The sequence below is a fragment of the Lissotriton vulgaris genome, chromosome 7 (genome assembly GCF_964263255.1).
Source record: "Lissotriton vulgaris chromosome 7, aLisVul1.2, whole genome shotgun sequence".
NCBI lineage: Eukaryota > Metazoa > Chordata > Amphibia > Caudata > Salamandridae > Lissotriton > Lissotriton vulgaris.
The window spans coordinates 609,308,761-609,333,276 of NC_141695.1; the positions used below are offsets into that span (position 1 = coordinate 609,308,761).

At 47.0% G+C, this 24,516-nt stretch overlaps 1 protein-coding gene across 1 annotated transcript; it reads right to left on the reverse strand.

The window, feature by feature from the left end:
* Positions 1–1,651: 1,651 nt before the first annotated feature.
* Positions 1,652–19,772, reverse strand: LOC147702115 (avidin-like). The gene is made up of 4 exons (XM_086928751.1): positions 19,700–19,772; positions 14,685–14,895; positions 2,145–2,259; positions 1,652–1,800 (listed from the first exon to the last, which is right to left on the reverse strand). The coding sequence occupies exons 1-4, from the start codon at positions 19,763–19,765 to the stop codon at positions 1,728–1,730; spliced, it is 465 nt and encodes a 154-aa protein (XP_086784877.1). The 5' UTR covers positions 19,766–19,772; the 3' UTR covers positions 1,652–1,727.
* Positions 19,773–24,516: the final 4,744 nt, after the last annotated feature.

Below are 24,516 nucleotides of genomic sequence, written 5' to 3' on the forward strand. Positions count from 1 at the left end.
GAAGCAACTGATTGAACCAGGGAGCTGAGGATTTGGTTTTCTTCAGTGAAAAAGACTGCATGGGGGGGGATAATTGGTGGACATTATGGAGCACCCAAGATTCAAGCAAAAAAGCGTCACGCTCAAAATTTCCGAGAAGGAGGAAGTTGAAGATTCGAGCATTTCACCAAGAGTCGCAGTAACGATCCGGTGGAAGGCACTGAATTTTGTTACCTTCTTCAAAGCCATCACCTGACCACTCACTCCCACCTTCGGTATCCTCAAAGCAATAAGATAGTGGTCAGACCATAACAAGGGAAGGGGTGCATCAACCTCCAGTGTTCTACTGGTGAAGATCTGATCGAGGGCGTCACCTCTACTATGTGTGGGGTGCAGGACTGCAGGACACAGTTCAAGAACTGATTAGGATTGAGTGAGGGTAGGACCAGAGTCAGTGGGAATGTCCATATGTAGATGAAAATCCCCCAGAATCATGTAGTGGTTATAACGGAGGGCAAGAGGTGCAATAATCTCACCGATAGAGTTCAGAAATGATTTAGCAGGACCAGGGGGCCTGTACAGAGCGCCGGCTAACAAGGGTTGTGCTGACAAGGTGTACTGGAAGCCAAGACATTCGGCGCCCTCCAATAAACCAAGTGAGCTGGAATTACATAAAAATTTCTCTTTATAGACAATCAGTATTGCCCCCTCCTTTACAGACACACCAATCTAATTTAAAGATCTTATAGCCAGGAGCAATTGCCGTTGCTAGGGTAGGGTTGGAAGATTGCGTCAACCAGGTCTCCGTGAGGAACAACAAGACAGGAGAAGATTCCTGCGCTAGAGCAAAGATCTGAAGTTTGTGTTTCTGAAGGGATCGTGTATTCGGTAATAAGGCTTTAAATCATACCCCCTGGCCAACCTTGGCGTCGCCTCCAGCACAGCGTTCAGTCATCATATTAGCTAGAGTGCCCTGCGTATGCCACCCCAGATCTATGTTACCTCTGCATTTATGTGACTCGTCCAAGAGGAGCAGTGATCGCCTATCATACTGGAAATGCTGCGATGGATACCCAGTTGAGCCAGCAGCATTCCTGGCACCAGGTGGAGTCTAGGGAGGGTGACATTTGTGCATCTAGACTAAAGGAAGGCAAGCGGAGTTACATATGGCACCATACTACAGTTCCGAGAAGGAAAGTATATTCAGACTGATTCGGAGATAGCTCTGCGTTTTAGGAGATGGACGCCAATAATTGTAGGACAAAAAGCACAAATCTGAGAAGGAGGCCATTGAAGAGAAAGTTCATGGCTGCAATGTTCAAATGTGGACTGTAAATTAGAAGCTTGCACCCTCTGAACCTCCAACCAACTGTGCTGAAACGCCAATTCAAAACCAGGTCTAAGCAGCCCCTTGCTGTTTTTGCCCTTGCAGAGATTAAGCACTGCTGAAATTCCAAAGACATCAGATTTAAAGACTATCCCCCCCCTCCCCCCCCCCCCCCCTCCCCCTCCCCTGAAGGCGGTGGATGGAGGGCTGCTCATGGTTAGAGGGCAGCCATGGACCTAGATGAAACAGTCCTTGGTGGAAGCAGCCCAGCCCAGGGAATCTGGCATGCGCTGTTCATTGGTGCCCACTGTAATGCCCACTTCAAAGCAGCAATAACACTTTAGACCAGAGCAAACTAATATTTATCATTAGCATTTGTTTTTTGTTGAAAAAAAAAAAAAGCAAACATTTCCTGAAGAATTTATTGGTGTTCATCCACATCGGAGTCACAGATCCAGCTTTTATTCACAGGATGGAAGACATCCTCTCCAACCCTGCAAGAAAGATAAAAAAGTGTTACGTATATTCCGCAGCGTGACCTGAGTGGTTTGAGTGTATGCCATTGAGCATAAGAGCCAACATCTCCCACCCCCGAAGAACATACCCGAGGCGGATGTACAATGGATTCATTTGTATGAAAGGCCCAGAACCCCCCTCCCCCCTCCTCAATACAAAGCACAGAACGTACTGGAATAGAGCATAGGAAGCCCTGGGGTAGAACAGCAAAGAAACATTGTAAGTCATGCCTCAATATTATTGCAAACAGGCACCAGATACCATAAATACAAGCTCAAGAAGCAGGCAGAAGGAAGCATGCATACTGAGGGTGGCATCTCACCGGGTGGCCTTCCAGTGATCCTCTGCACTCGTAGGAGACCTCAGGAGCCACATGGTCTTCAGAACAGGGGTGTCTGACTTGCAGAAGCACTGACCAGCCCACGTAGTGACTGCACCTGAAAGTAACAAGATAGATCAGGACCATAGGATGCATGGGCAACAGACCCCCCCTCTACCCACTGGATTGCTGAAAGTAGCAAGATCTGCCCCAGGCCCACCTCCAACCTGCCCTCTACGGACAGATGTACAGAAAAGATGTGCACACTGCTGCCACATGTCAGGCCTGGAACAGAGTGCCCCCAAGGCATTCATCCTGGCTCATAATTGGCATGCACCCTCAGCCTCAATGTACACTATTCTAAGTGCCATCCCTTCAGGCAACTCCATTTTCCTACCAGAGCTGGGGTAAGAAAGCAGAACACAAGACCTTTACCTACACGAAGATCTCACCAACCATTGTGCACCTCGCTATGGTTACCTGGTGCCCGTTCAGAGAAGGCTCTGCCACCTTTCAGAATATAGATGTGCATTTGCTACTGCCAACTTTGCCAATTCCCACATCTCCCAATTAAGTCTAGCGTTTCAGTATACCCACTGTTATTTAGCTCAACAAGACCATTTTAGCTGTACAATTCATCCCAGAGACCCTTTTTTCCTGGTTGTTATGAAACACGGAGCACTTTTCTCCTGCACACCTAGAATGGCTTCCAGACCAGTTAATATCAGTAGCATTACTACAGGGATAATCTTCATTACAGACCTAACATTCTAGTAGTAACCATTCTACATCACAAATACAGCAGAATACAAGCTGAACTGCACAATTAGCAAGTCTATAAAATGCATGTGGAATGTGCACATGGCCGATACCTGGCATGTCAACCTCAAACATGCATTTATAAAGTGATTGTCTGTCCATCCCAAATGGTGCTGAACGGGTTACATATATCACTATGGCACCCAGATGGTAGGACCTCAGTGATGTTAAATTCACATATCAAAGGGGTGGCAATGAGGTTTGATTTATAATGCACTAAAGTCGTCTGTGGTCTTATCAGCATTACAGGACCCCGGGCAGAGCACTCAGCACTCACAGGAATAAAAATGATCAACAGAAAATTAGTGTTCAATTCTGGTCTGCATGGGGCCCTTGGGCAACTGGCCAGCATGCGTATGAGTGAAGACTGCACTGACTGTTTGAGCTTGTGGTCGAGGTTTAGCTGAACAGGTCAAGTCTCTTCTTTGGGATGTTCCATAGGACACTTTGCAGGTACAGAGGCCTGCTGCTGGAACATTTTACTTCCACCACCTAACCAGAAGTGAGATACCAACCCCATCTGCTTACACGTGGTCAGGAACCAGAAAGATGCTCCGCTTTCCAATGGCTGGTGCAAGAGCTGGCGTTTCTCCTGAACCCAGAAAGGGAGAGATCCGGTGTACACAAGAAAGAAATGGACATGTGACTGTTGAGGGAACTAGAGGGCTTCCCCTGTATCAAGACCAGAGGCTTTATAGAGGAATCCCTTTGAACACCAGATTCCGGGATGCAACAGGAATGAGGCCGGGCCAGACTTCACTACCTGCCTCTTGGCCCTAGTACATGGATCTGCACATTGGCCAGCTGGAAATGGGAGGGATTCCAGTCCTTTGAGGAGAGAAGACCCTGTTAAAGTTATAAATTACATTGAACCGCAGTCAGAAAAAGTGCATCTAGAACATAGTGGCGTTTGGGACAACTAAGTGTTAAGAACATGGTCAACTTGACAGGCTGCATTCCACAGGGACCATCAGAAGGGAGCAGCTAAGCCTCCAGGTACTCATAGCTTCTCCAGACTGGGGCCCTTGTTAGGAGACAACCTAAAATATAGCAACTTGAAAACTCCGGGACGGAACACAACTACTATATAAAGTGGAAAAAAGGAATTTGCTAGAACAGTCACTCCTGCACAAAGGAAGAAACTTTCTAGTAGGACTACACATTTAGTCTGTCCAACATACGGACAGAAGTCAAGATTAACCAGACAGGTGCCACCAGGTCTGTGTTGGTGCATGTGGAATAAGGGTATGTTGCACATATGGTAGGACAACGCAAAGGCTACTATCCAGAATATTGAGGGGGGGGGCTTGAATTTAAGGTCTGGCGACAGGCAGCTTTAGCGGTGTTGCTAGTGCTCGTGTGGTGAGACTAGTGCCACAGCATTCTGTGGATGGTTACACATTGCCACCGACTTGACATTATAGATTTGGGGGCATTGAAAAGTAGTTCCATACTGCATACAGCAGAAGCAGTTCTAGTCCTGGTAGGCGCGCGCCACAAAAGTATCACAATGTCGCCAGCTTCTCTCGCCCCCTGCAGGCCGGCCTCTGCAGAGCTCTTCACATAGTGCAAGCTGGAGGGGTTGGTTTCAAGCTATACCCTCCCTCAAGTCGCAGGAAAGATCGGAAATCATTAAATACCATGAAAAGCTAGAGACCCAAAGTATTTATTAGGGACTTAACACTTCGAAGCATCGCGGATGTCTGGAGAGGTCTGGGTTCTACCAGATTGTGGTAAATTTAAATTTTGAACCCATGCAAACCTTAAATTGGGGCAGTCCGCTGGCCCATCAGACTGCGATCTCAGCAGAGGACAGAACGGACTCAGCCACCTCGTGGCAGGGGCAGCCTTAGGCATGTGCAAGCTGTGCACCTGCACAGGGCCACCAAACCCCAGGGGCCACCACACCAATATATATCCTTAATATAATAATCCTGTGAGGATGGATACATACTTGCTTGGTGGCCCCTGGCAGGGATTTGGTGGCCTCCGGCTGTGTTTCACTTCCAAACAGCCTGACCCTCCCTCTTCACTGGCCTCCGCGCCTTCGTTCTTCCGGGGCCCCCTACCCACGCTCCCTGCCCAGGGCCGCCATGAGCTTACAGCTGCCCCTGCTTGTGGGGTTTCAGAAGCCGCCAGTGGAAGGTCCAGACACAAGCAGTTGGTCACTGCTCCCTTAGTTTATGATAAGTAAGATTGTCAAGAGCTGGGAAAACCGCTAGTGTCCAAACTGTACAAGGTGTAGTTTCTATGCTTTTTCTTTCGTTTGAGTTCCATGAACTGGGCGAAGGTTAGTAAACGTGTTCAAAGTACCTGCGGCACCGGAGTCTAGACAATGGCGTGCAAAGGTCAGTCGTTGCCTGACGTCACTTTAGGGAATCTCTCGAAAGTTCACCCCCCGCTTGAACTGCATTCAGACGCTCCGTGCAGCAGCACAATGGAAGACACCGAGCAGCAGGTTACGTTTTACACCAGAGGAAGCTGCGTGCTTGCGTAATACATAATTAAATTGGGTCGGTTTCACCTGTGCAGCAGACCGTGGGCCCGGGTGTAATTGGTGCAAGCTATTCTTCTCGGAACAGCTGAGACTTGCCCTTTTAGTAGGCCTCGGATCACGTTCCTGCAACAAAGTTTGGATCCGCTGATGATCGATGGGTGTGCCCCAAGAGTCTGGAGCCTCGGGCTGGTGACTTCTACCTGGACACTCCCAAAAAGACAGCCCAAGAGCACATTCCATGGCCACTTGCTGGTTAATCCCAAAATGTCAAGCCAAGCAATTGGTCTGGACTGTATTGAACGTGAATACACGGAACACGAAAAATCAGAGTTCGTGCATGCACTGCAAAAAGCGTGCATTAACTGCAGAAAGCGTGCATGCACTGCAAAAAGGGTGCATTAACTGCAAAAAGCAGGGCTCACATTGCAAAGCTTCGTAAAGAGGCAATCGCTGCCCAATCTACTGCTCATACATTTAACAGAGAAAATCAGGGTTAAAAGCATGAGCTTTATGTAGTCAAAGCAAAAAAAATAAAGGACACACCTGTTTGTGATATGCAGCCCCTGGCCCTGGAGCTGGATCAAAGTGCTCCAGGGTGAAACCGGCATGTGAGCGTTTTTGCATTCTCTGGGGTCCTTTGGTATTACAGAAGGGGTCGCAGACACTGGCGTGGCCCCTTTTGCAAAAGGGATCATGCAAAGCAATAGTGTATTGTGCTTTGCATGGAGGGTAGTCCCATGCAAGCGAGGGGGCCCTTGCCATTCTGCCCACACTGTAAATCAGACAGAAGCTGTCTGGAGGCGCACGGATTACTCATGGAGGATGATCTGTTGTTACCCACGGCCAACTTTGAGAAATGTCCCCCCTCCCCCCCCCCCCCTCCTGATCCCTCTGCAAATTGAAGCCGATCCCCCTCCAGTGAGAGACAGCTACAGTTGAACCATCAGTGTAGAGCACAGCACATATATAACCATATGCACAGTCCTGGTCTGGTCTGTGCAGAGCGCACAGAGTTAAGCGCATCCAGAGCTGTATCATGAACAGTTACTGGTCAAGAGCATAGCCGAGTACATGTTGTGGATGTAGAGTGATAAAAGCACAGTTAACTCAATTTCTTCGAGTTAATGCATGAACTGCGGATAGAAAAGTACGAAGACTGAGGCAATCACCATTTATAGTTTCTGAATTGTGATGTCTGCAGTGTATGCATTAACTGGGATATTGGAGTTCAACATTTGTACTTTAGTCAGTTTAAATGCATAAGTGCTCAGCTTTGCACCAGTCCAACTTTCACTTTTTTGCCCCAAGTGCATAGGAAGAACTAGATTCTTCGGGAACCACCGTAATGAAGTGTAGGAAGCTGTCTTTATGTATTGCACACAAATGATACAAAATGAGAAAGTCCAGGTGACCCTTATTGGCTTCCATGGTTTAAAATAATCTCAAATGCTCTGTGTGGATGAACAGTTTAGGTGCGTCAGAGGGTAGTGTTAAGCATTTGTTCTACACAGTACATCGAGACTCAAAACTCAAGCAATTTTGAAAACAAACACGTTTTATGTAATTTGACAAGATCGGAATCAGGCATGCACTTTAGGAGTTCTGGCTTTTTACAGGAAAAACAAAAACAGTTCAATTTTTTTGCACGAGCTTCGAATTCAGTAATTTTAGCCTTTGGGAGCAACAGTCACTGCAAAGAGACACTTACAGGACTGTTCTGAACAGAAGGTAAGTAGGGTCCAAGGTCCAAGACAGCACCATCAGTTCAAGTTTACCTGCCCTGGGGTGTCCAGGTGCTATATGCAGTGGTAGCCTCAATCACCACTCGTCAATGGCAAGAATACCTATAAGAAAAAGCCTGCAGGTGGGGGCTGGGGGACCAGTTCGGATGAACCCAAGGGGGGTGGTGAGGCTTCACTCACTCTTGAAGGTTTCAGGATCACAGAAACTGCCAGTTTACTTGAGCCCAGGCTTGGCAGCTCGGCTGCAGGGGTGTTCAGCAGGCGGAGAGTTAGTGGCGCTCTCTTGTGTACCTGCAGAAAAGGCAAAACACAGCAGGGCCACTCTTGTTGTGGAGCTGGCCTCTCAAAAATCTCTCGATTTGCAGGTATGTTATAGCAGTGGTGATGTTCCGACTGAACACAAATACGCCTTGGTTGCTGCAAATGCTCTAGTATACATGGTATTGGTGCTGGGTGGCTCCTGGAGTCTCCAAATTGGTAGGAGACAGATCAGACCTAGCGCAATTAAGGCCTCTTTCTGGACTGCAGTTCCCTTGATGGGCCCAAAAGCCAGAAACATGGACTGGACAGATGCACATAGGTGCCTACAGCTGCAGGGGGATTGCTGTTCCACCCCATGGTAGATGCGAACTGGTTGTCAAAGTGCCATGGTGGGGGTTGAGGTGGCGCCAAGTACGTGGTCAGTCCTCCGTTTTTGCGGTGATGACTTCCTGAGAACTGAAGGACAAAAGAGCAGAGTCCTTGGTATCAGAGAGCCACCTAAATACTAAATTTGGGGACTACTAACATCTGAAGTCACTACACCACTACAACCACTTCCTGTGGGGAGTGGGCATAGCCCTGTTCCAGAGTTCCCAATTCCAACATAAACAAGATGTTGGAACCCTCCTTAGTGGAGCACATCAGGTTGGCCAATTTGGGGGGGGGGGGGTAGCGCTCTGGACATAGGATGGCATTCTCCAGGTCTGGAGGAAGCTGGGATTCATATACAAGGCGGCAGGGGCTTTGAAGCCTCTGGACTTTGTTTGCAGATACACTAGCCATCCTGCTTGAGGTGATGACACCTTCCCCCAGATCAGGCACAGTTTCCAGACCAGAGAGCACGTCCTCTTACCTATGGTGGAGGGTCAGAAACTAGTCTCTGGTGGCAGGCTGGACAATACCAGTGTGTGCCAGTACACTAGAAGACCCAGCAGGATCCATGGCCCCCGTGCTCTGACGGCAGCCTGCAGCAGTTCTGGGAGACAGGAGACAGACACAGGGACACACAACGGCCCGAGAGACGCTGCGCCACTGGCTTCCTTACGCACACAGCACCGCAAAGTCACAAACATCCGCAGGAAGAATCTATGTTAGCGGTGTATCTTCTGCACATACAGTAGCACTAAACAGGGAAACATGCGCCACCTCCGTAGCAAAGTGACAGTTTCAGTGAGGATAATGTGGTATATGTGTTCCTTACGCAAGGATCGCAGCTTGGTAACCCATAGGACCGTGGTGTGAAGCCTGTGCTAGTTGCATTACTTAGGAACAGGCCATAGCATAGCACCAAGTTCTTTAAGAACTAGAGTGCTAAGTTCTCTGTATACATGGGACCCAGGGCGCCAATCTGCAGGTGTTGAGCCTTGCAATGAATACTGTTTATTGCGCAAACGTTTGTCTTACTACGTTTTTAAATGCTTGCCTTGTAAACGTCCGAAAGTGATATTAGAAGAAGTTGCAAGCAAGCCGTAGCATGCTTAATAGCAGTTCAGGCCACTGGGCAATCACAGTGGATGCAAAAGCCAGCAGCGTGTAGTCTGGAACACTGAAGCAGGATGTAAAGGCAAATCAGGAGTTTCCTTGCTAAAGTGGGATTGTTGGCATTCATGTCATACTACTACAAAACCAGGACTAAAATAACAAGCCCAGCTTTAAAGTTGGTGCGCGTGTGAGCGAAATTGAAAGCAGCGCGTTTAACATAAGTTTACCATTAACGCAAGACGCGGCGGTGGAGGGGCAGAGGAGCGTGTGCGTGATGGGAAAAGTGAAAGCAGGCAGGTGAGTGGTATGCGATGTGCGCGCACCATAACAAGAGAGGAAAACCCTATGGTGCCTCGGCTAGTCATTGCACGCGTAACTGCACACTCTAGGCCAGCCAGCTTTTGGTAGGACTTTTAATAGCCTGTTTACTAAATGTCTCGCAGAGCAGCGCATGCGCTGGCTCAGGCGAGACAGACAAAAATCTCCAGTTTACAACCTGTCTAAAAAAGTCAGAGTAATTGTCCTTAAGAAATGAAATGTGTGGTAATAAGATAGTTCTCCCTTGTTGTCTTGACACAATGGAATTGTACTTCTGCCGGATACATTTCACGGGCATGGCCTAAAAAGACTACACCAACTATTTTGTGGCCTAGAATTAAGTCAGAAGCTGAGGTTTTTGTTCAAGGATGTGATGCGAGAGCTGATCAAGTCTTAACATCTCATTTAGATCCATTTGTGTCTATGGAATTCCCATAAAGCCTTACCATAATTCGGGGAAAATTTAAGTTTCAATTATTTTTAATTAAATTGAATGACATTCCTATAGTTTCATGTGCAAATATCCGGCCAGTTTAGCCTCCTTGTGACTATCACTTAGAAAAACAGTACTATAGGATTGTACTCTCCACCCAATCCGTCACGGTTGGAATTGCCATGGCAGTGGTAAGCTTGTCTGGGCAAATGGTTCTCTGCTTCTTTGGGCGCGAGTAGGCTAAAGGGGTGCAGCTTCTGTGTAAGATCGCATTGAGGAAGCTTTATTTCATCTCCTAAATGGTTTGAGGGTCATTGCTACTGGGATTGCAAGCTTGTAGATCCTCCCAGTGTCTAATTTAGCATGTTGAAGAGCTGTTGCACTAAAGCCAAACCATATAGGTAGGTGGTCAGGTCTTTTGTGCCAGGCCTTGTGTAGGTTCACTCACTTAATGCTGGGATTCCCTGGGTAACTGAGGTAATATGCTTAGGTCGCCGGCAGTTCTACATAGGAGCACCAAGGTGTTGGGCCTCATGTTTGCCCTTAGGAGAGTGCTGTCACAGCGGTCATCACAGGTACATCTGCAAAGACCACATCTGCCGGCGTCATAGGGGTTCAGAACAGGTTATTGCCAGTGACTCCAGTTGCCTATGCCCTCAGCTCAGTCCCCTTCTCATGCTGTGTCCCACTATTGTAGGTATTTGTGGTGGCCTTTCCTATGAGGCAATAGAGTAGAGTTGAACATTCCTGGTCTGAAGTCTATTTCTCTGATTAGGTCCTGTCACTGTTCAACCCAGGAGGGGTAAGGTGGGGTTTGTGGAAGCCTTTTAGTTGATCACCCTCCCTGCATGGCACAGGACTGATGTTGCTCCGAGCCCCCCTCCAGACAAATGGGGTAGGCATAGGCATGCGTGTCTTGCTCCTACAGCTAAATGAGAAGTCCCCTTGTGAGGTTTCTTCCTGCATTACTTTGCGCTGCTGCTAGACTTCCTGCTCTCAGGGACAAGGGGAACCAGGAGATTCAGGCCAGAGGAAACCTCTTAGCTGCCATCTTCAGCAGCTATATCAGCATCTAGGCACGCCTCACATTTGATTTTAGGCTCCTTCACCAATTTTAAGACCGAAATGAGGAATGTCATTTTGATGTCTGATTACTACATAAAATGGTTTGAACAAACATGTATTCAAGCAGCAAGTACCTGGTGATAGCATTATAGCCCAATATGGTGGGCTATACCGGCTGTGAAAGGCCCGCTTCAGCGTTAATGTTCCAACCTGACGGAGAGAATTTTAGCAAGGGCGTGGGTCTCTAGTGGCCGGTACAAGAACATTACACCCCATGAGGGCATAATGTCTGAATAACTTTTTTTAAACTTAAGGCCTCCTGAAGACTAAGGGGGTTGAAACACTGCCAAGGCTGTTAGCCATTTGAACATTTACAACACGAGCTGTGAAAGGAGGCTGAAGTCAGCCCCTGGTTCACCCTGGGCTTTTCCTGGTTCAGCTGATCCAGGGAGTCCCACTAGGGGAGGGGAGCAGCTCCTGCATCCTTCCAAGGATGCAGTGACCAGGGCCAGTTTTAGGGTGGCGGCACCGGTGCAGCCATGCCTGGCACCAAGTTTGGGATGGGGAGGGGCAGGGGAATGTTTAAAAATAACTTGTCGAAAAGCATGTGATGCAGATGGTGTCCTGCAGTTCAGGCAACAATATAAATAGAAACTCTAAAGATGAATGTTCCTGCTGGAGAGAGATGAGGTTTTTTCTAGTGGCAGTTTTGACTCATTACATAGCGCAGTGGGTTAACATGCCTGCAACACAGATCAACAGAGATACTTTGTAACTTCTGAACTGCAAGTAACAATCCCAATATAGCACAGTGACCTATGACTGTCAAAGAGCTGCATGCAAACTGCATGGTATGTTACCAGTATGGTCACCTCCGCTAAGGCAGAGGAGCGTCGTCCCGCTGCTCTGCAGCAGTAAACAAAAGGATTACTTGCATCATCATTGTATGTTTCCTCCTGCTGCAGCAGCTTTCTGGGCAGCGCTGGGCTGCTCTGAGGAAAGGAGCAGGGCAGGAGTGGTGTGCCCACTCCCAAGTGCGCAATGACTGTTTGGCGGGCCTTCTCGGGCCGCCCAAAACAGCCATGCACACTTTCCCTGTTCTCCATGCAGGCTGCATTACAGCTGCATGGAGAACATGCTCAGGGCCCCATACCCTGGCTGAGCGCCGATCCACGGTGCTCAGACCAATCAACTCTGCATTGCAGCATTGCAATTGGATATTGGGAGCCTGGTGAGTCAAGTTGCTTCCAGCAGTGGTACTGGAGCATGACGAAGAGGACGGAGGAGAGGCAGTGGCTGGTTGTCACATGCAAGTGTTTTGGGGGGTTTTTGTGCCCCCTCACCTTTTACCCCCTCCCCACCACCCACTACTGCATATTACGCATTATATTTCCCCCCAGTCGTTCATTCTTCTAATTTTGCCAAAAAGGGTTTGTTTGGGTAGAAATACATTCCTATTAAGTAAAGCCAGCCCTAACCAAGTGGTACATTTTAAATCGTGAGTTTGTGCTTCTCTAGACAAGACACTTACAATATACTGCCTACTAGTATGGATGGCATGCCATTCCTACATATCTTAATCCTCACTTTCATGCAACATTGCCTACAGACTGCATATCACACATTATTCATTGTCTCTGTATTATGTGTGTGATGTAAAGTGCTCCAAAACACTACACTCATGAGTAGCACTATAAAACAAAGTAAAGGCATGTGAAATGGGCTAGAAAGACAAGGGGCACTGCTGGAGGGTGGTAGTGAGGGATTATAGGGAGAAAGAACTCATGGGGCAAAAAGACGGTCACAGATGGCACCACCAGAGCTAATGCCAACCTTGCCAGTGACAGAGCTGCAAAAGCAGTGTGGGTGAGAGTTTGGGGGTGTGGGAGGGGGATAATTAAGTCTTGTGTGCCCTGATGCACAGGACCTGCCTTTTGTTTTCTCCTCTACCCGAACCATATATTTTGGAGAGGCAGGGGAATGAGAAGTAGAGGCAGTGTATTAGGACATTGTATAGTTGAGTGGCGGGCCTACGTTTCTAAGCCACTGCTGCCCCATTGTCTCAAAAGAAATCTCAACATTCTAATGTCCTAGTTGTAATTGAACTCTTACAAAATATTTGTCAGAAGAATATCCTTCCATTACCCACATTAGCAGAGTTCCGCTTACTTAGTCCACCATAAAAATCTTTAAGGGACTGTGGTTGTCAACACAAACTGCTTAATACCATCCACAGGTTAATGGTATGGTTGAAAGTTAATCGTATTGTGAGAGTGGGCCGTTACAACTAAGGTAGAGGTTACCAAGGCACTGAGATCTCCAGACTTGGGCTCACAGGAACACTCCGCAAACCTCAGTCAAAGAAACACCTATGGTTATAGGTACAGTCTGAGCCTTCATTGTGTTCATTTTGGATGCAAAAGTTTAGCAAGCAACATTTTGATTAAGTAAGGCTATCCAAAATAGAATCAAATTCAGAAAGATATCAAATGTACCAGGAAAACAAGCCCAAGCCACCCCCAACATGTGTTAAAGGGAAGAATGTGAAACAAAGGTTGCTCAAAGCAAAGACTAGTTTAGGCACCAGGATGACATAATTTGTATGTTAGTGTTTTGTTTATTTTATGCTTAAATAGATAGTTCCCCCAGTGTCTACACAACTTTTTATTTGGGGGGGGGGGGGGGGTGCATTCGATTCATCAACGTTACACTTTCATTAGTCTTTTACAAGTATGGGGAAACATTACGATGAATTGTAGATTGCTGCATTGTGCAAGGCTTTGGAACATTACGAATTGTGAAGCCAGATATTTTTAAGTCGTGTTCGGGATGTTATCAGCAAAGCCTATGGACTCCTGCGCTCTTTTCCAAATAAACATGCTTCATTACTGGAGTGGACTATCATTTCAGGTACAATGCAAAAAAAAAATGTTGCTAGAGCTATTCAAGTCGTGCACAAAAACATGCTCATCACAGAATGAAGCAAAGCAGCAAGGTATTTACAAAGGCTCAGGGTGTGCTCTAGGATTCAAGGATGGACGTGTGGGCTGGAATTCAAGGTGCCAATGCAAGAATGGAAGAGCGACGGGGGTTGTGTCAGATTAAGCAAATTATGGCCTAGAAAAGACAGTGAACCAAAGCGAAACGAAGAGGGTCAGTTGTATTCCTCCATCATGTTATTTGCATAGTGGATATTTACCAAGGGAATAAAACCGCCGTGCAGGTAGAGAGCCCAATATATGAACCTCCACCTGGAGCCAGCTCTGTGGAAGCGCGTAAGGTTGTGGTCGTAGGTACTGCTCAATATGCTGATTTAAGAGGCATGGCAGGCCGCTTGTGGATTTACTTTAGTTGCTCCAGCTTTAGCAACTGCAGATACTATCCAGCTATAAGTGTATAAAGTATACTTCAATGCAGAAGTCAGAGCAATAAATCCCCGGGAGCATGGCCTGTACTTCATGCACAGTGGTAACTTGATGGCGCTAGAGGCCAGTGCCCACCCATAACAAGTCCAGATCCTTCTACCTCCATTAGCCCAACCCCTGCTAGGTGTCTTATTTACAATAGACTCTTGTATCAGAGTAAAAATGAGCACCTGACAAGATCAAGCTTGACACAGCTCATCGATATTACTTCCTTTTCAACAGAAAAAGGACTGCTTTACCACAGTTCCACCAAACACTGAATCAGGGCCTCCCAAGTTAACATGTGGCGCTCATTTAGAGACCGTAAATAGACAAGTATTAAACGACTTACTGTGGTCAGAGTAGACCAGGCCAATGACTCCACTTGGTGGACAACCCGGACTACTCATGTATACATGCGATGACCTCCCTCGAGGATTAGAGTAGTCCTGTACCTCAACACAATGATAAAAGCATCACACCATCAGAACACCACTCGTTCCATAGTTTGAGCATACATACCCCCTCTCCAGCAGGCCGAGAAGGCTACAGTTGGGTCTTCTCCAGGGTTACGTATTCCAGTCACTTTGCCCATCTTGCTCTTGCCTGCAGCCCCCTTGTGAGTCTCCACAGCCGTGTAGAAGCACCCTTGAAGAGAGGGTCCATCCTCCGAGAGCTGGAGCAGTGAGCCCAGGCTGTTCTTCCATGAGCCAGTCATGTTACATCTTCTACCCTAGAGAAGAAAAGCATAATGTTAAGTGATGTTCAATAAAAGCTACAGCACCCACTTCTGCTCCAATGCTGGGCATGGCCCATCCGCTGTACCAGAGCCCATGAACCCCCAACTTGGATCCAACCAGCTATGCACATACACCTCATTATTTACCTACTACAATGCAACTAAACCCAGTTCAGGGATTAGTGTTGCTCGGCTAATAGCGCAACACCTCATTCTTTACCTACTACAATGCAACCAAACCCAGTTCAGGGATTAGTGTTGCTCGGCTAATATAGCTCGACACGGACGTAGTGACCTAATGATTGTAGAATGGTGACTCTGGACCCAAGCACATGTAAATGTGCTTAATAAGTGCCACCCGCTCCCTCAGATAAAGTGGGCCAGGAGCAGGGCTTAGAATGCCAGAAGTGGACTAAAGAGGTTTACTTAGGAGCTTCACATTGGTCTTGGGTGGAAAAAAAGACCCCACTGCTTGTGGAAGACCAATCTACTAGCTTAGCTTCTAGCTAAATTACTGCAGTGCTTCTAGTTACGCTCACTCAATCCTTATCAAGTTACTGTTGAAGGCCCACTCCAGGGCTTGTATTGGACCACTTGCCAAGCCAGGCTTACCATTAAGTTTACCATACAACTGCCTATAAACGCGATGGTCAGTTCTTCCTTTTAAGTTATTGCATTCTGGTAGGTGTAGCCTTGATGCCCATCACTGTAGCCAAGTGGCTCCAAAGAGGAGTGTCAAATGTAGATCCAGTAAGGCCAGACATTTAGCACATATGCGGGTACATCACCCATCCCACCAGTATTCACATGTTCTCAAACCAGGGGCACATTCCATTTTCATGGCACTTTACTCTGCGCCCTATAGTACTCAATGGCAAAATAATTATAAATGGCAGAACACGAGAAAAGACTGGGCATAAATCATAGCTGTCAAAGCATAGTGGGGCTCTACCTCCGTGGTTGTCGGTCCAGAAGCTCAAATTGGTCATAGTAATTTATGAGGGCAAGTAAGAATGTCACTTAAATGAGTTTTTATGCAGAAATGCTTTCTATGGAGAAGAGGTCATACTGCATAGAGGTATTTTCAGGGGTCCTCCTTAGGTCTTAAAGTGTTAGGGGGCTGAGGTCCAAATTACCACCAGCAGTTTAGAGTTTTCCTGCCCTGGGGTGTCCAGGTGTAGAAGAGCAGGGCAGGTTGGTAGACTTGCATGCTACACCGTAGGCCAGGGAGGAGCGCAACTAGAAAAAGAGGCTGCAGAGGGGAACTTTGGGACAAATCCAGGAGCTCCCAACAGTGAGCTCAGTTTGTGGGGGTCCTGGAGATGGAGAGCAGTCTGTTATCGTGGACCTGGGTTGGGGAGCTTGGGTGCAGAGGGTTTTGATGGACTGGTGCCCGTGCATCAAAGGCAACACGGTTGGTCCTGTAAAGGGAGACAAATCCAAACAGCTGGACCACTCTGATGCGGATGTGTCTTGTCTGCTGCTCGGTCTCTGCAGCGTTAGAGTGCGGATGGGACTCAAGGTTTGGTTGCTGCAAGGGGCCTGGTACCCTGGGTATTGGTGCAGGGTGGCTCCAGATGGTCCTGGCATCTTCTCACTTGGTGGGGAGATGGATCTCATCTTGGAACACAGTAACTTCTTCCTGGGTGGCTGCTGTGTCAGTGGACCTGGTGAACAGCAGGACGGTGAACAGCATATTGTGGTCGGTGCCTGCAAGGAAGGGGCTCCTTCACGTCAAAGAAGCAAATCGCTGCAGACCTTCCAAGGATTTTGGAGGCTGCACAGCTGCAGGACGAGTTGGGTTGTTGCAACTGTCGGGGCAGGTAGGCCAACAGGGTTTGGCACAAAAATCCACCAGCAGTCTGCAGTTCTTGATTCTTTGGCTCTGTATCCTCTTCCTTTTTCAGTCAGTCAAATCTAAGTTCCTGGAGCCAGGGGGCCACCTAAATACTTAATTTAGGAGTGTTAAGGGGAGCAAAAGGTAGTAACCAATGGGCTACTTGCCCTTTGTGTCTCTACACCCCCTTCATGACCACTTCTTGTTGGGAGTGGGTATTGTGCCATGTAGGGTTTTGACTTGTCTGCACCATTACATGAACCCATGCAATGGCAGTCTTCACGAGTTCGATGGTGAATCTCAGGGTGGTACAATACATGCTGCAGCCCTTAAGGACTCTTTAGTACCAATGCCCTAGGTACCAGGGGTCCTATTTATTAAGGACTCACAGGGATGCTAGCTAAATGTTTTGCCAATTGGGAAACAATTGCACAGTTATCTTGTTTTAAGCAAAGAACCCTGGCACTGGGGACCTGGTTAGCAGGAACCCAGTGCACTTCAGTCAAAATGGCATCGGATAACTGGAAAGAAAAAATGGGGATGAGTTTGTCAAAAAGGGGCACTTTGCGGCTGTTCTATCTTGCAGTCATCCCCTGATGTCACCAAGCAGCTACTACCTCTTGCTCTCTGGTTTGCCTTTACTTTCTTCACAATTGCTGATCAGATGGCTTAGGGCAGGCCAACGTCCCCAAAGAGTGCCGTTATATTGTCTGTTCACAACTCCAGGACATGTTTACTAAAGCTTGCATTGGTGCTTGCGCGACAGTTTAGTCCTGTGCATGCAGAACTTTAAAGCAGCAAGAAAATGGAGGTGGTTTGCATTGCGTCGTTTGGATAAAGTTTTACTAAAAGTGCGACGTCACGCATAGAATCTGGGGAGATGTCCACTCCATTGAAAATGTTTCTTCCCGATTCCTCCTATCAGGATTTTTTTCTTCCTTGGCTTTGTTTTCACCTCTTCTGCTTTTCTGAAAACGATATTCAAATACGCAACATCTTATGACTACTTCCAACCCCCCCCCCCCCCCCCCCCCCCCCCCCATTTTAAAGCACCGTTTCAAGAACCCCTTAACTGGCTGCATTGAATTTAATTTAATTGAGACTTTGGGCCTTACTTAGCCCTTGCGGTGGGGCGGCTCGCTCTCTTGCCCGGTCACTCGGTCAAGAATGGCTGCCACTCCCTCCCCTGGGGAGTGACCATATGCTGTAAGTAGAGGACTGCCTGCCGCGCGCTCACGCCTAGCTTTGCAGCAAGCAAGTGTGCAGAGCGGGTGCCATGTTGAAAGTGTCAACTTCTTCGTTTTAAGACGACAACCTCTCAAAGCGGTAGCTTTTTTCTGACCAAGAAATAGGCCCAATGCTCAGCAGCCTGAAAACTGCGTGGGGGGGCACAAAACAGGTTCCCTGACCATGTTGGCAAACATAACAGAAGCGACTGGAGCCTGCTCTCAATGGGGCACGAGGGACGTCACAGGGGCCCAGCTTCATGCAGCCCACCCAAGTACCCCTGGTCTTGGAGCTTCTGCCAGCAGTCTCAGCACCGAGTAACTCTGCCGCCCCCACTTCTAAGTAGCAGGGGGCCTCGGGTTCGGAGTGACCGAAGGGCCACCGGTTGACAGCTTTCCTTATGCCAAGCCCTAAATAAGGTCAGCTTTCTTTCTTTAAGCCGGTGTTGCAGCCTGTACCTAACGTCGCCTTCATTTTCATCACCCTTGTCCCCCCCACCTCCCCATTTAGCAAATCTATACCTCTTGTTTTATGCAGATCTGACTAGAGAAGACAAAGCTGTACTATCATTAGGACAGGAGTTAGCCGACTGAGTGCTTGATGCACATTTATCTCGCTCATAAGGAGGAAAGGCTGCAGGACTTCATCTGTGAATCAAACCGTGCCCGACAGGATGCACAATAATGGTACCTATAGCTACACAAAGGTATCCACCTTATGTTCATGAAATAAAATGGATTGGTCAAGCAGCCAATGAAACACTCGCTGCTGAAACGTGCACGTGTCTGCAGGTCACCCGTTTAAAGGCTGGCAAGGTACATTCCACCCTCTGTCCTAAGTGAACCATTAAATTGCATCAGTGAAATGTTTTACTACGAGTGCTTAGAAACAGCGGACATATTATGAGGCACTATAACAAACCAACTACAACAATGGGCCCTTTCGGCCACTCCGGCCAATGGATGTTAAGCCCTTTTGTCTAGTCACGTTTCGATGCCTGGTGTTCTGGGAGAGACCTCAGGTTGACCGCTAAGACAATGATTTGGGAGACATTTGGTATAACCCGAACAAACAAGGACACCAACGTTTTGTATTTGCTTTTTTTCCTTCTCATCAGACTTTCCCGCCATAAGAAAAGGGGTAGATCGCTTGAGTTAACTTTGGTGAGGCTCTATAGATCAAGAAGTAGCGTACATGTTCTCTATCTTAAGGCGCTGTATTGAAAAAGAATCTCGATGCTGTATTAAAAAAAAAAAAAAAATTAAAAAAAATACATCTCGAGTTATACATATTATCCCCATTTCTAGAGCTCTCGATGTTCACGCGTGCCTAGCCCATCCATACCAGGTTTCTGTTTGGCATTCTGACACTTAGTTTCAAGGTTTATTTTGTAATAAACAAGACTACAAGTCCCAGAATGCACAACAAAAGCCCGGACTGGATTGGCGTCCCATGCACGGACTAGGGAAACGAGCTCTGGATTTCTTTAACCATTTGCGAATAAACACGGTCAATGTCCTCAAAACGCCTAAAACTAGTGTTCTCCTGAACCGCCCTGTGAAATATTCCCCACCACTACACCCCAACCCACCCCACACGCCAAACCTCCACCTACAATGGCAATAAAGCAGCCTCTAAGCAAAACATTCTTCCAAGTTCTGTAACAATAGAGAACCCCCCTGCTCCGACTATTACTTCTACAAAGAAACACAGCAAGCACTACCAATCATTCACCTCAGGTGTGCACAGGATCAGCTGGGACAACAGCAGCAAACTGACGGTGATCAACAGCGCCATCATTAAGCCAGTACGAACGAACAGGGCCTGGGAGGCAGACTTTTATAGAGGCAACGTCACCGAATGGGTAATTAGGCTTGAGCAATCTGATTGGTGACTCTGATTTGAAGCATATGATCGACTAGTCATTATAGTCGAGTCCAATCTGATTGGTGAATGCGGCTTTGGTCATTTAAGGTACACGGTCCTCGGAATCTGACTGGTGAGTCGGCCCCAGACCTCTGATCAGCAAGCTCCGGGCACGCATGGGACGGGGGAGTGAGCGACACATTAGTCATTCGAGTGGATAAGCAGCTTTGAAACGTCTCATTTGTGAGTGAAATCATAAGAATCCGACTTATTAGACATGCTTCCATAAGATTTTCAGGATTCGTGATCTGGTTGGAGAGGCAGGGATACCATGCCAGAGCGGCTTCTTCAGCCATCTGATTGGTGAAGGAGGTACGGGCACGTGATTGTCAAGGTAGATTCCACCGCCGGGGCGCCTCGGTTGCAGCTGCGGCCTTGGATCAAGCATTGGTTGATTGATTCCAACCATCCTGAATGGTGAGTTCGGCGATCTGATTGATTTATTGCACAACGATGACCATGGGCCAGATGTACAAAGCATGTTTCTGGTCGCAAGCGGGCTGATTCACAGATTTGGGTTTGCAACAGGATTTATTTTGTTTTTAAATGTACAAAATGCGACTGGTATCGTCTTACCGAATAACTTCTTTGGTTTGTGATGTGAGTTTAGGGCGTCCCTTCCAAATATCTAATCGGAATGGCATGTATTACTGTTTTAAGACCGAATTCTGGTCGCAAAACAAGTTATACTTTACCACCAGTTTAAAACTGATGGAAACCCAATGCCAAAGGAGAAGGACGCCTTCTCCTTTGAGAATGTAAATAATACTATATTTTAAGAGCCGGCCATGGTTCCACAGACCACTGCTTAATCTTAAAAAGTGAACCTTAAAGATTTACATTTTTTTCTTTTTAAATGCTTCCCATTTACCTTTAAAGAAAACGGGCTGCATTAAAAAAAAATGCTTTATTAACAACCATTGGTAAATGCATTCAGTTTCTCATATGTGATTAGTAATAAGCTGTTTTTTCTGGTAAACAACCTTTACAACGAAACTTTTACAACGCACTACCATTACGACGCAACTTTTAAAACACAAACCTTTACAACGCATTGCGCTGGGGGGCGCTCTAGGATAGAGAATAGGTTTAATGTACTATCCAACACCTTCCCTACTATCCACGGGGACTGGAGTTGGAATAGTAAATTAAACTACTCACTATCCAGCGCCCCAAAGCACTATGCGTTGTAAAGGCATGCGTTGTAAAAGCATGCGTTGTAACGTCATACGTCCGTTTTTTCTTATAAGTTGCAGCTTGCTGAGTAGCTGTGTAATATAAGTTACAGTATGTCTGTTAAAGTATTATGAGTTGTTTATGTACAAAAAGGCAATATAATGTGCTGACTAGTAGTATAGTGTGGGTGAGTAATATCAAAACTTTGATAAATGAAAGACAGAAATAATAGAATTCATTGATGTAATAGCAATATTATGTGTTTAGAGGAGTTCTGACGACTTTTGGGCCTGGAGCCACTACACCTGCTGCACCATTCAAATCAGGCCCCTAGAGCCTGCAAGATATGCATTTGTGACTTCCTGTTAAGTAGTAAAAGATAGCAATATTTGGTGTTTATCGGAGTTATGACAACTTTTGTCTACGGCGCAACTGCACCTGCTGACTCTATTGCCTGTAAGGTAACTGCACTTGTGACTGGCTGTTTAGTAGTAAAATTCCTAGAGCTTTGGGCTCCGGTGTCACTGCACCTGCTACACCATTGACATCATGACCCTAGTGCCTGCAAGGTAACGCATTTGCGACTGCTTATTTAGTAGCTTAAATATAGCAATACTTGATGTTTAGAGGAGTTCTAACAACGTTTGGCCCTGGTGCCACTGCACCTGCATTTAAATAATGGCGTAGTGCCTACTAGATCACTGCACTTGTCACTGACTGTTTAGTAGTAAAATTTAGCAATATTCTGCGTTTAGTGGCTTCCCTAGAGCTTTTGGCCCCGGTGCCACTGCACTTGCAGCACCATTCAAGTTAAGCACTTTTAACTGCAAGATAAATGTAATTGTGTCTGCCTGTATAGTAGCAAAATGTACAGATGAAGGGAGGGGAGAGGCAAGGCGGGCACATATTTTAGTTGGTTTTACTGTAAAAAATGTAAATGATTGAACAGTCAATACATTTACTTACTAGTAAAATATAGCATTATTAGGTGTTTAGAGGAGTTCTGACAACTTTTGGGTGCGGTGCCACTGCATCTGTTGCACCATTCAAACCATGACCCTGTCGTCTGCTAGTTAACTGCAACTGTGTGTGCCTGTTTGTGTAGTAAAATAGAACAACATTAGGTGTTTAGTGGGGGTGCCTACAGCTTATGGTCCAGGTGTCCTTGTACCTGCTGCACAATTGAAATCATGACTTCACTTCTGACTGCATGTTTAATTTTCAATTTTAGCAATAATCTATGTTTAGTCCCTTTTAATTGCAAGGTCACTGCAATTGTGACTGCCTGTTTGGTACTCAAATATAGCAATATTATGTGTTTAGAGGTGTTCTGACAAATTTAGGGCCCAGTTCTGCTGCATTATTCCTATCATGACCCTGTTGTCTGCAAGGTATCTGCACTTGTGGCTGCCTGTTTAGTAGTAAAGTATAGCATAGCTCTTGAATATTAACTTTATTTTTAACGCGCAATATTTATTACAACATTTAGGATTTTATCATAAGGACCAAATAGATTAAGTTGAAAAAATAAATACCATAATGCCTACAAAGTGCAAATAAAGGTATTGGTGCATGAATAAGAAATGCCACAAACGTTCTAAGGCTAAAGCATCTGATTCACGCAACTAAGTAACAAAAAGCAAGCATTCCAGCTTGTATCCGGCAGCTGCTACCGGGACCCCACCCCACCGGTGCCATGAGGGCCGTCTAAGATTGCTGCGGGATACAGTCAACAACAATACTAGGCTCAGTCACTGCTTTCGACCAGTGGGGAGTTGCTGCCCGTCGCCATCCCTGTTCTGAGTCAGGTCAGTGAGATTTGTATTTCTATCACCTCGAGGTCAATGGGAGAGAGAAATCGATGTGCGCCGAGTTGAGGCGCTGAGCCCCAATGTGCAGCTGTTCTGCTGCCTCGAGTATCTCTCTTCTCAGTAAAGCCTCAGGAGAGCGGGGGATGGTCTGTGCTCTCGTCTGTTTATTTCATGGTAAAGGAGCACCCCCTCATTGGAACTCCTTGCTTCTTCAGAGCCGCAGGTCTCCTCTCCTTTACCAGTGAACTGGCGGACTGACTGGGAGGGGAAACTCTCTGCAACAATCATGGCTCCGCTCACCATCAGGCCACTCAGAGCCTGGAGTAGTTGCTGTGCTATGAGAGGGGCTGATGCCAGCCACCTCACTCTTGCAGTAACTTCAACCTTTTCATCAGACAATGCTGGCCCACAGTATATCACTCTGAGCCTTATAGAAAATAGTGCAGCCAGACACCACAAGGCATAGAGATGGATGGCTGTTTCAAAAGGTGAAGCAAGTAGTGAGACAGTGTACAGTGCACTAAGACACCCGCGGCCGAGTGTGTGTTTAAATTAAATTCATTGGCAACACACAATCAGGCCACTGCCTGTAGTCAGTGGGTGCTGGTCGTACAGTCTGTGTCACAATACAACATTTACTCTAAAATGACACTGTTTCTCGATGCTCAAATGGTTATAATTTATGACTATTTAACCTCTTCCATGCTGATGATGGAACCGCTCCGTCAGCAGCTGCGGTGGCGCTGTGCTGATGACAGAGCGGTTCCGTCATGGCCCGCCTGCCGCTCATGCGCAGCGCAAATTCCGCGCCTGCGCTGAGCGTTCTATTGAGCGGGCGGGGCCATGATGGAACCGCACCATCATAAGCACAGCACAACCGACGCTGGTGACGGAGCGGTTCCATCACCAGCATGCGCCCGAAGCTCTTCCACCCGCCCCCTTAGCACTGCGGCGGAATAGCCGCCGCAGTGAAGGGGCTAAATGTTTCTCTCATCTTCATTGCTTGATTTTACTCACAAGAATATGTCACTCATAGTCCTTGAAACATGACTCATAATTACACTAAAATTATGGTAATGTCACATATAGCACTCTGAAACCTTGACACCAATGTGTAATTTAAAGAGAAACCTTGCCTTCTTTATGTGAAAATCTATCCGTCCTGGGATGGAGGGTTAATTCTGAGAGCTGAAATGCTTCAGCTGCAGTGGGAGGCAGGATCTCCTCTGCTATGAAACCGAAAGCGAACGAACAGACATTCTGTTCGTTCGCTTTCGGTTTCATAGCAGAGGAGACTCACTGCCTGCAGCTAAAAGCCTTTCTGCTCTCGGAGACTCCGAATTAGATTTCTTTAAAAATCACAAACATATGGGCATGTCATGCCCCATTAATTGTGAAACAATGAAATGTGAGATTTTAGGGTGGAGTGCAGGCCCCTCCTTGAGATGGCATTGCGCCCCCCAGGGGGTGCGCCCCACAGATTGAAGATCTCTGTCCTAAGAAGTACACTCACGCTACATGGGTCAAGTAATCAATGATACAGAGCTCGTTCTAAGATGCTCCTTCCCTCTCCATCGTTCTCCTCTCCTCTTCTCCTGCCTCAACCCCCAGGGCACTGTCCCTAATTCAAAACATAGA

Coding starts and splice junctions, on each gene's coding strand:
- LOC147702115 (XM_086928751.1), bottom strand. CDS start 19,765: ATGATGGCGCTGTTGATCACCGTCAGTTTGCTGCTGTTGTCCCAGCTG. Junction 14,896..19,699: donor TGATCCTGTGCACACCTGAG/GTGAATGATTGG, acceptor TTTCTTCTCTAG/GGTAGAAGATGTAACATGAC. Junction 1,801..2,144: donor GATCACTGGAAGGCCACCCG/GTGAGATGCCAC, acceptor TCTTTCTTGCAG/GGTTGGAGAGGATGTCTTCC.